The sequence below is a fragment of the Galleria mellonella genome, unplaced genomic scaffold (assembly GCF_026898425.1).
Source record: "Galleria mellonella isolate WM207_F2 unplaced genomic scaffold, CSIRO_AGI_GalMel_v1 utg1812, whole genome shotgun sequence".
Lineage (NCBI taxonomy): Eukaryota > Metazoa > Arthropoda > Insecta > Lepidoptera > Pyralidae > Galleria > Galleria mellonella.
Genome location: NW_026442022.1, coordinates 219,423 through 231,328, shown reverse-complemented (window position 1 = coordinate 231,328; position 11,906 = coordinate 219,423). Strand labels below are relative to the sequence as shown.

General features: G+C 33.7%; 1 protein-coding gene across 1 annotated transcript in view; it reads right to left on the bottom strand.

The window, feature by feature from the left end:
• Positions 1-705: 705 nt before the first annotated feature.
• Positions 706-11,906, bottom strand: part of LOC113518886 (high-affinity choline transporter 1) — a 43,723-nt gene continuing 32,522 nt past the window's right edge. Inside the window, exons 9-10 of the mRNA XM_026903911.3 lie at positions 8,402-8,674; positions 706-4,225 (exon numbers count right to left, since the gene is read on the bottom strand). Coding sequence (XP_026759712.1) covers positions 3,907-4,225; positions 8,402-8,674 — 592 coding nt within the window. The 3' untranslated portion in view covers positions 706-3,906. The remainder of the gene's footprint in view (positions 4,226-8,401; positions 8,675-11,906) is intronic.

Here is an 11,906-nt window from a genome sequence, read left to right as displayed (position 1 = left end):
AATTAACCATGATAGTTTCCAGGGGGAACCGCGAGAAGATCGAACTGGTTGGATATATTTCTAGCAATGGGATTCTCAGTCTCCAACACTAACAATCCCTTTCCCCCAGAAAGGGATTATTAGTAACCTATTACTATGTCATGTCTATATCCACACGGTTGGCCCTGAAAACCGTCGTGGTTAATTCTTGATGTTTCGTTAAGATGGACCAACTGACCTATTTTTATCCTCACCCATCATTCTTCACTGGTATTCCCGTTTAAAAGGCCGACCAACACACTTGCAATTCCTCCGGTGTCGTAGGTGCTCATAGGCGGCAGTATTCACTTCATCATCATCATATCTTTTAACTATCCACTACTCAGCAGTTTATAAGTAAGAGACAGAGTAAGCTTATAAGGGAAGTTTTGTCAGTACTTGTCATGCTTGGCAGGCGAGTTGGCAACCGCAGTAAGGCTTTTAGACATGTTTTAAGAAGGACACTGCTGCCTATCCCTCTTCCATCCACATATATATTATTGATGTTTATCATATTAATTATCTTTATAATCTGTATCATTCTTTGAAGAGAACAATAGTTGCATTCATTCATCAAGTTCCCTTAGTCGCTTACAACAACCATGGTAAATGATGGGGTGGACCATTCTATGCCGGGACCACACGGCCAAGGGTATGTACAGTATAGGCGGCACTAAAAGAAACACATCAACATACTATATGTTTTATTACTGTCGCAGCAGCGGCCGCAGAGTTCACAACGTTACACATTTTTTTCACATTTTTTTTTTCAAAATATTCAACAAGAACTAGAAATAAGTCAATAGTAGGTATATATATCTACTATCTAACAGTGGACCGATTGCTTCCTAATACCATGGCGTACATATGTAAGTGTAAACAGAAATATAATTACATTTAATTGTATCAGTACAATTATACGTATATTGAGTTAGTTGAATTTGTTCGCAAACACATTTTGTTTACGTAAGAGAAACGTAGCTACACTCAAAATTGTTTTAAATATACAAAAAATAAATGGGTTGTTATGTTAATTACAATTAATTAAGATAGGAATAATTAAATTATTAAAATACTTTGAGAAACACAAAATAAAGAGTTCTCGTAAAAACTTTAATATTTTCAGTTTAAACATAATTAAGTACATCGTAAAAACTGATTAACAATGTAGATATATATAATTAAACAGACTTGACATAGTTATACTACATTAGATCGACTTATATGCTCACAATTAAAACTGCAGAGTCTACATAGGTGGAATTAAGCAAAATTATTCTTTACGTAAATTAACATTAAAAAGGATTTTCCGAAAATACACTGGGAAGTCGCGGGAGTTAGTTTTATGAATTCCAGGTAAATAAAATGGAACTAAATGCAAATATTCTTAAATCAATTCATATTCGTAACAATTGTTATTAGATATATATGTCTCTGTACATATAGGCTATATACATATATATATAGCAACAATATAGTATATAGCAGTATGCTGATAGTAGTAAACGACAAGGATTCCTTTTAGAGATAAAAAAATTCATTTGTCATTGTATATTTTTGTTTATGGTGCAATAAAGAGTTAAATAAATAAACACATTTACAAATTACAACATATGTTATTGCCATTTTTTTTTATAAATAATGACAAAATTCATATTAAGTTACGTTCATGATATAATATATTAAAAACGAAGTATGCCTCTACTTCAGTATCCGTATAAGAATAGCAAGTCCACAGTATATGCAAGTATGTATATATAGTACGCATGAATACTAGAAAGCAACGCCGAAGAACAACAACAAGACCTATATCTACCCTTATAACTATTGATATGTATCCGTTTCACACTAAATTCTCTATGATATGTATAATATATGTTTTATTCTATATTAAGTCACATATAATATGATATGTATCGTGGTTGAAGTCTTAGCAAAGGTTACGATCGGACAGCACGCCCTTACAGTGATATATAGCTACTTTGTAGTACATATAATATAATAATATATATATATATTATCACATTAAATGGTTATTTCGCAACATATATTAAAAACTTTTACAATATAACCTTATTAGTGACGCTAATAATTTAGCGATAAATATAAACTCTTAAAAAGAATTTACAAGCCAATTAATAATTTGAATTGTACAATGTAAATTTACTATTACGAATAATTTTATTATTACGATATTATAATTAGGTCAAAAAGCGTCAGATTCTGACATATACACCGATTATAAAACACAGATAGAAACACGCGTGGTGCCAGCCGTGGTGGGGACCGGGGAGACACACATATGGTGAACACCAACACACATTTAATACGCCTAAACTTGTAAGGTTGACCAATGGTATTATTTCTCATAAACTTTCACATCATACAATAACAATAATATAAATATTTAAATGCGAAATACGTCATAATAATTATTACCAGCTCTGCGTGTCACGAATTGCATACAAGCCGCTATAACGCCAGCGCGTTTAGGCCGACCATTCAATTTTCAACATTCGATATGACAAAATAACGCATCATTTTCAATAAGTTTTAATGAAAATCAATTTCGTAATTTTCAGTGTCATTTGCACTGAATTAGTATTTCAAAATTGAAAACAAAAAGCATTGTGCATGAAATACTAGACGAATGAAACTATGAAGTTCAATCTATATGATGTGATCGTGTTAAAGAAAGCTACTACAACCATTAGTTTCATTCTTTAATGTTATATGTATTTATAGATGCTGTCCAGTTTACCTATATATCAAGGTATGTATTTAACTGCGCTGATTATACCTAAGTTCCCTCTTGTATAACTGATAACACTGGGAGAGTTGATTATTGAAGCATATTAATCTTATACTTCATTAAATAATAGAATAATAAAATAAAATAAATGATCTGTATATGTTAACATATTATTATTAGTATGGCTACGAAACTGTACCTATTAAACTAAAATTATGCATTTGACATTTCATATATAAAACTAATGCAAAATGGGCAGGTATACTTTGTTTTTAGACATTAATTGATATGTATATGCTTTACAAGCAATATTTTAATGTAACACACTACGTGTAAATAATTTCCAATCATTCAACATTTAGGTATGTGGTTAACACCCGAACATTACTTTGGTCACGTGTGCTATATGTATATATTTATCAAGTGTGAACTGTGACTACAACGCACATATTACATTTATGATCTACGAAGCACATAACATACAGTGCTCGTCATCTCTCTACTTTAATTGACTTAAATAAGGAATCTTTATCAATATAAATAATATATTATATATTATATAAAATATATTCTAACCATGTTAATTAAGATTTCACATGTTGATATGTATGCGTTTCACTCATCATTTATGGTGATCACTGATCGTTTACAATATAGATAATATACATTACATTCCGCTACAAAATAACGTCGCATTTTTTCATACATCACTATTAACAAATTGTCTATTGCTTTAATGCGATCATATTATTATTTGCTACGTACATATACTTTAACCTCATTGCGTATCATATATTATCTATGGTACGTGCCATTATTTTAGTGATCCCTCTCACATAGATCACATTATATGAAGTGATCATAAGTAGCGGCCAATGTCCTATTGAACTTTTAAGGTACAAAATCATGCTATCGGAAGATACTGGCGATATGTATTAGGTTTGAGCATATAATTCTAATTTTCGAAAAATACTGTAGTTCAAACAGTTCCCTATTCGATGTAATGATTACGAAAACAAACAAGTCGTAGAGTAAAATCTTCGTAAAATATAACATTCCGTTGTACGAGCACGTCGCACCTCGCCATGACACGTCGACCACTACCTTTAAGAGAACTAATAAAGGTACTTATCGTCTCAGAAAGCCGTTTGCTTGCCGAAAGGTTGCACGGGCGGGGGCGCACTACTGTTGCCGAATAGAGGCGTTGGACCATCGTTGGGATCATCTAGGTCATCGTCGTCGGGCTCCAGGGCTGGGTTGATGCGGCCAGCCTTCTCGTCCGGCCCGACGAGGGTAGAGGCCGCGCCGTACAGCCGGCCCGGAACTCCGCCCAGCACGGACATCTGCTCTCCAGCCTCCGAGGGCTCGTCTACACGCCGAATGTCCTCAGGGATGTTCACCACACAGTTGAAGTAGTCCGACTCGGGACTCAGATAACCAGAGTTGAATAGATACCTGCAGAATGGATACATAATGTTAAAATCAAACATAGTATATATGTATTCCACTTTGAAAGAATAATTCCATAATAACCGCATAATTAATTATTATTCTATTCGGGTTTCTGTTAGTCACTGTATTTTGAATTCTAATAACAAATACAAAGAAATTACAACATGAATACATCATAAATCCAATTAAAAATTAAATAAGAAAGGTACATATATAAATTTCCATAAAAATACATTACTGTTATTTCCATGAACACCTAAGGGTGTAATTATTTTTCGTTCTTTCTAGAAATTTACTTGTAACCGTAATAATTATTACGTATTATAACATTGTAAATTGTTTCAATAAAATAAATAACTTTCGTATAATTCATGGAAATTTTGTAAAGAAACCTATATTCTGAATGATACTCGTAGAGAAGTTGACCGCCGACCTGATAGAATGGATTTATTATCACTAACGGATATCTACGACATCGCTTATCAGAAATTTTATCTTTATCGTTATATTATTCATTTAATGTATTATATATTAATTTCTTATATTCTTTATTATTTATTGTACACAAAATATAATGTTAAACACAATTTATTTTAAACATAATGTACAAAGGCGAGCTCATCTCTAATAAAAGATTTCTTCCAGCAAACCTTTTCATATAAATTGGATGTTATTTTAAAAAATAAAAATAGGCAGTCGTACGATCTGCATATATTGTATAAACATATTCATAAGATATGTATACACAAAAAATAATACAAACTACACATATAAATAACACAAAATACATAAACCCTGTAAACATATAAATAAATAAATACATAAAAAATATGCACATGTACATACACATATACGAGTGGCGGTCCTCCACCGTGTATATATATATATATATATATATATATATATATACATATATATATATATATATATATATATATATATATATATATATATATATATATATATATATATATATATATATATATATATATATATATATACATAATACGTCAGCATAATGATAAGTAATGTTCCCGTTCGTCCCGTCCGGTCCGTTAAATGATAGAATCATAAAAAAATACTATTCAAAAACGCATGTAATTACTTGGATAAACATATTTCTATCCTGTTCCTTCGGGAATTTGGGTGTGTAAGCTGGTATGTATGTAACATGTATAAAGCCTTATATTACAAGAGTATTAAATAAAATCTTGTACAAACACACAAATATTGTTATTTAAAAGTAACATTAAACAACTTCTATATTTTCTCTATGGTGTGGTACAAAAAAAATAATTTCGTATCATTTGTCTTTGGAAATGCGATTGAGAAAAAGGTACAATATCATGTGTGTTCACGCAAAAATACTTATTTCTCGTTATCATCACTTTGACAGATAGACAACTTAAATAAAGACAAACACATATCTGATTTGTACCGTAGATTGTGGAAAAGATAGTATAGTACGTAACTACGGTGTGTATGAGGGAATATAGACGATAGTAGTGATAACGTGAGGGTGGCCGGAGAATTTCTGCCGTGGTCACGACGTGATATAATCCACGCCAAAACGTCAGCAATAAAAGCCAGGTATGTATGTATTTTTTTTTTGTTGGATGAAAATGGATTAGTAATTCACGGGATATGCTGGCGGAGCACCAGTGAAGGGTGGTCGATGAGAATGAAAACAGGTCAGCCCATCATGATGAATTCATCATGAAGAATTAATCGTGATAGTTTCCAGGGGAAATCGCGTGGAAGTCGATCTGGTTAGGTATATTGCTAGCAATGGGATTCTCAGTCTCCATTACTAACAATCCCTTTCCCCCCGGTATGTATGTATTATTTGCTTGTAATCGCGTCGCGTTAAATTCCAGTAGTAAAATCCCAGTAAAATAAGGAAAAATTACTTTTTTTTAATGTATTAATTATTGTAATGATTTTGAATTTTGGTTTATGAAGTTTAAAATGATAAAAGCGAAAACAAGCTGATGACTCAGATAATCATACAAAACCTCATGCGTTAAAGTACCCCTCATGCGTTATTTTAATTCCCGAATATTAAGATGCTATGCTATACGGGTAGAACCCTGCAATTTTGTTTTATAATACTAAACAAGCTGATGGCTCCGCCATATCCCTCTCTTCAAACCGAAACATAACTATACAAGCATCGCTTTGTGGTTGACATAAACCACAGAACGTCATTTACCTGTAAAATTGGATACCGAAATTATAAAACTAGACATGTGTCCAATAAAATTTCTCATTAATACATTCTAGTTTTACATTTGGGAGGCACATTACATAAGAGATTGTTACATGACTCGTGTCATACTCGCATTCTCTCCCAGTCAATCACAGGGAAGTGTCAGAGTACTCGAATGCGAATTGTACACGGATTATTTTACATTGTAGGAGACCATAAATTAGGTACTCAATCATCTGTCATCATAATAATTATAGGCACACACCGATTAGTTGGCGCATATCAATATATGCTCAATAGCACAGTCTTGAGTTTCATATTAAGCTTTTATCATCGTAACATAAATACTTATACGCAGTACAACAATCGAAGTTCATTTACAATTTATAATGTGTAGTTTGTATTATTCTTTGTGTATACATGTCTTATGTGTTTATACAATATATGCAGATCGTATGACTGCCTATTTTTATTTTTAAAATAACACAATCTACATGAAAAGGTTTTGCTGGAAGAAATCTCTTATTAGAGATAAGCTCGCCTTTGTACATTATGTTTATAATGTATTGTGATTAACAGTATGTTTTGTGTACAATAAAGAATAAAGAAGTTCAAGAAAATTATACTCAATTCGTATTAATACTTCAATGTGTCAACGATTTAGAAATTCTGATAATATAATAGATGTAAACACCAATAACCAAAACTAAAGCATTACAGTAATTTATTGTAAATCAAAAATTACTTTGCATGTTACGAGAAAGAAAAGGTTGCCTGCAATCTTTGCATTATTGCAAGATCTACAATATATTTTCACTTATTTTAACAATGGCACAAACATTATTAGGTAACTTGTAAAGTACCTATACTAAACACATCTATGACATAACCGCCAATAAAGGAATTACATCAATACTTCTCGCAGTCATACTAACTATCCGTAAAATATGGAGACAGTACCACAATACAATAGTATAAAAGTGACAATGAAACTTCCAAAACGGCGGACTGTGAACAATTAATGTAACTTCATAAATCGATGACACCAGCGATCTTAATAATCTAAGTTTTAATAAATCAAAAAGGGTTTTAAATATTTACAGCTAAGCCCTTTGTTTCACAGACAGTTCAGGGCAAAAATACGAATGTAAAATTCTCAATTTTATTTTCTGTCATTCTTCTTTTTCATTTTAATTTTCTATCTAGCTTTAAACCTACAGCGAATCTGTCAGATTTTTATATGTTTATTTAAACATCTATTTAGAAAAGGATAAGTATCAAGTGCATTTTTTTTGAACCCTAAAAAGCTACAAAATAGCGTTGTATGGCTGCGGTCTTCTATCAGACGTGTGTTCCATGCATCCATGCACATTTTTGTGTCTCTATCGTTTTTAAAAAAATATTGAATAAACTCGTCATATCAGCAGAAAACCTAAATAACTGTTGTAGAATAAATATGTCCTATAAATTTGCATAGCCCGAATGATCTACGTTTAATGGAATACTAGGTTTTACCCATAACTTCTTCCATGTAATTAGGATATATTAATCAACCAGAATAAATATAGCCTATGTCTTTCTCCACCTCAAATACACGTAGGAACACATGTTAATCGGTTACAGTGCTAAGATGTAACAAACAAACATACTTTGTCATTTGTATTTTTTTTATGGGTGAAAATGGTATAGTAACCCCACCTGCGCTAACGGGATACGCCGGCGGAGCACCAGTGAAGGGTGATAGATGAGAATGAAAACAGGCCAGTTAGCCCATCATGATGAATTCATCAGAAATTAACCATAATAGTTTCCAGGGAGAACCGCGAGGAAGTCGACCTAATTGAGTATATTGCTAGCAATGGGATTCTCAGTCTCCATTACTAACAATCCCTTTCCCCCCCATTTGTAATATTAGTAAGTAAAAATTCAATGAAAGACCAACTAAAGCTATTAATTATATTTATACTCACACAGACAACCAGGATATGAAGGCCAGAGTGAACAGGGACATCACCATCGCCATGGTCCTGAACGGGAACAGCTGCACTTCATTCTCAGCGTCCCAGCCAGGGTAGTGTATCAGCGCAGGTAGACCCAGCAGCTTCTCTCCCCCGGACAACCGAACCACCAGTGCCACTATGTACGCGGCCAGGGAGCCGTATGTGTTGCAATGTTTCTTAAAGTGCACCACCATGAGCAGTTGGGGGAAAAGGATGACATACACCAGATCCGAGCACATAGACCTGCACAAACATACACGTTTAGAAATTCGAAATACCAGCAGTGTATATAGAAAGACAGAGAGAGATACCAGCACTGTGTCGACTACTTGATTACCTCTGTCCCACTCGGGTTTATTTTTTTTTTTATACCACTGAGGTGGCAAACAAGCATACAACCCACCTGATAGTAAGCGGTTACCGTAACCTATGGACGCCTGCAATACCAGAGGCATTACATTGCCGACCTAAAAAAACTTGAAAGTTTTTTGAAGTCCGAGTGCTTAATAGAGCGAAAGTCTTAGCCGTAAAGCAGTTTTACTTGTATGTCAATATTTCTGTTAGAAGAGTTATGTCAGTGAAATGACTGGGTACAGAGGCATAACATCGTAGTCAGAAATATCAACGCACCAGGGTACCATGGGCGTCACAGTATGTTCGGTAATATCCATGATGATGTTTGTGCCTATAGGCATTGTCACTTTTCATCAGTTGGACTCTCAACTTGTCATTCTAGGTGTATATATATATATATATATATATATATATATATATATATATATATATATATATATATATATATTTCTCAAACATGCTTGGAAATGTGAGCATTATTTTGACAATCTTCTTAGAGACAAATCAAAATTGCCGTACTGGCCAGATACATGCGGGCAGCGGCCGGCAAAAGTTGTATGAAAATCCATATCTGTCGTGTTTTGAGGCCAGATAAATTACTATGTAAACTCATATCTGTCCTGTAATTTAAAAATGGAATGACTTTTTACTTCCAAACATGGCTACCAAGGAGGTAATTAATAAAAGGTTTTGTTTAAATCTCGAACTGGCTTGCAAATAGAAAGCTGTTTATTAAAAAAAAAAACAAAGGAACATTATGGCGCGTACAAATAAATATAGATTTTAATTTTGGAATTAACACAGGTGTTTATATAAATATTAATTTAAAACTTAATATTACAAAATGTAATATTACAATAAAATATTAATTAGTTTAAGATTATAACGTAACTGATTCGTCGTATCTGATGAATAGCTACACAGATTTGCATGCTATTAAATATGGCGAAACATTCTCAACATTAAACAGCAAATTGTAACATCATATTATGTAAGTATATTTTAGGCAAATAAATTATTATTGTTAGTACAATAAAAAATGCAAGCGTTCGCTCTTGATAACTTAAAGTCAAGTAAATTATAATACAATATTTTGTGATCGTTCAATTTGATGCTTACGGCAACCTTCTAAATTAAAACAGCTCGTCATCGACAAAGGAGTTCACCCATATTATCACTATAATCATTTCAGCCATTATCCGTTCACTACTGGACATAAGCTTCCCCCATAGACTTTTTTTTTATGCAACTTAAAATGGCAAACAAACTGACGGCCCACCTGATGGAAAATGGTAACCGTCGCCTATAAACATGAACAGTACCATGGACACAACAGAGTATACTGTTTCGCCCATGATACCCCCCATGCGTTGCCATTTCTGAGGACTTAGGTGTTATTCCTCTGTACCCTGTAAATTCACTGTCATAAAGAACGGTCTTGAACCACCTACATACACTGACTCCCTGCAATGCATTTAAGGTCGTCACTCCATCTAGTGGGGGGTCATCCTACACTGCGTTTGCTTATACGCGGTCACTACTCAAGAACCTTACTTCCCCATCGGTTGTCGATTCTTCGAGCTAAGTGACCAGTCCATCGCCACTTCAGTTTGCTTATCCTTCGGACACCAATATATATTAGAATTTAAATTGTCGTGTACAGCGCAGTTTCAGAAAGGCTTTAAAATACATGATAAACTATAGAATCGACAACACATACTTTACACCCGTGGTATTCATGCGATCGTAAGCTATGGTAACCGCTTCTCATCAGGCGATACTCCTAATACCTGTTTATCACCTTGCTAGTAACTAACTTACATTTTATAAAATAATCCAACAATATAATAATAATATTACAAAGTAATATAAACTCCATGTAAATTAGCCGACTAACAATGCTTTGAACCTAAAGTTCTCTTAGTTATCTAATTCCCAACAATAACCACACTGTTGTAGCTGTACGCTTTTGCTATATTGCACTTTATAGGAGCTAATACCCAAGTAATTAAGACTTTTATAATACTCAAACAATAGTTTTAGCAATATTAATGCATTGCCAACGTTGCTGCGAGTATCCTGTTCCTGCAAATCCTACTAAAATTTGCTATTATAATTGGTTTTATCTCGCGAATTCGCCCACGTAGTTTAAGATAAACATGGTCTAACTATAGTTTGTTTTTTGATGGGTGAAAATGGTATGGTAACCCCGCCTGCGCTAACGGGTTACGCTGGCGGAACACCAGTGAAGGGTGATCGATGAGAATGAAAACAGATCAGTTAGCCCATCATGATGAATTCAATTAGAATTAGCCACGATGGCTTCCAGGGGGAACCGCGTGGAGGTCGACCTGACAGGGTATATTGCTAGCAATGGAACTGATAGCTCGCCCCCCCCCGGTCTACCTATAGTTGTAATAAGCTAGAACTATGTTTTGTCTGTAAACCAAATTTCATTCAATTTTCATATTGTATATTAAGTACGTAATTTTTGCAAAATTTCTATATAACTACTTAGTACCTATTATTGGGGTCACTACGACACACATGGCGAAAACATATTTTCGTATTATATCTTTTGTTTTATGTTTTAAAAAGTGTAATTAATTTGTTAATTTACATGTGTTATAAATGGCTCAAATAAAATAAGTGTCACAGTAAAATCTATCTACCATTTCGCCATACCATAGCAATACTATGTCGCCCATAATACCTTTCATTCGTTGCCATTCTTGAGAAGTAACGTGTTATGCCTCAGTACCTCAGTATGTAATTTTACTGTCATATCCCAATGAATTAATTCATTGAATATTAAACAAAATGTGGCACTCAGATGGACTGTTTCCTGAACTAACATGAAGTATATTAAATTTTTTTTATGCAACGTAGAATGGCAAACAAGTTAACGGCCACCTGATGGAAAGTGGTAACCTTCGCCTATAAGCAGTACCATGGACATAACAGAGTATACTGTTTCGCCCATGATACCCCCCATGCGTTGCCATTCCTGAGGACTCAGGTGTTATTCCTCTGTAGCCTGTAAATTCACGCCTTATCCCACCCTTCAAATCGAAACACAGCCATGCAAACAACTGCTTTACGGTTGAAACACGAATGGGAC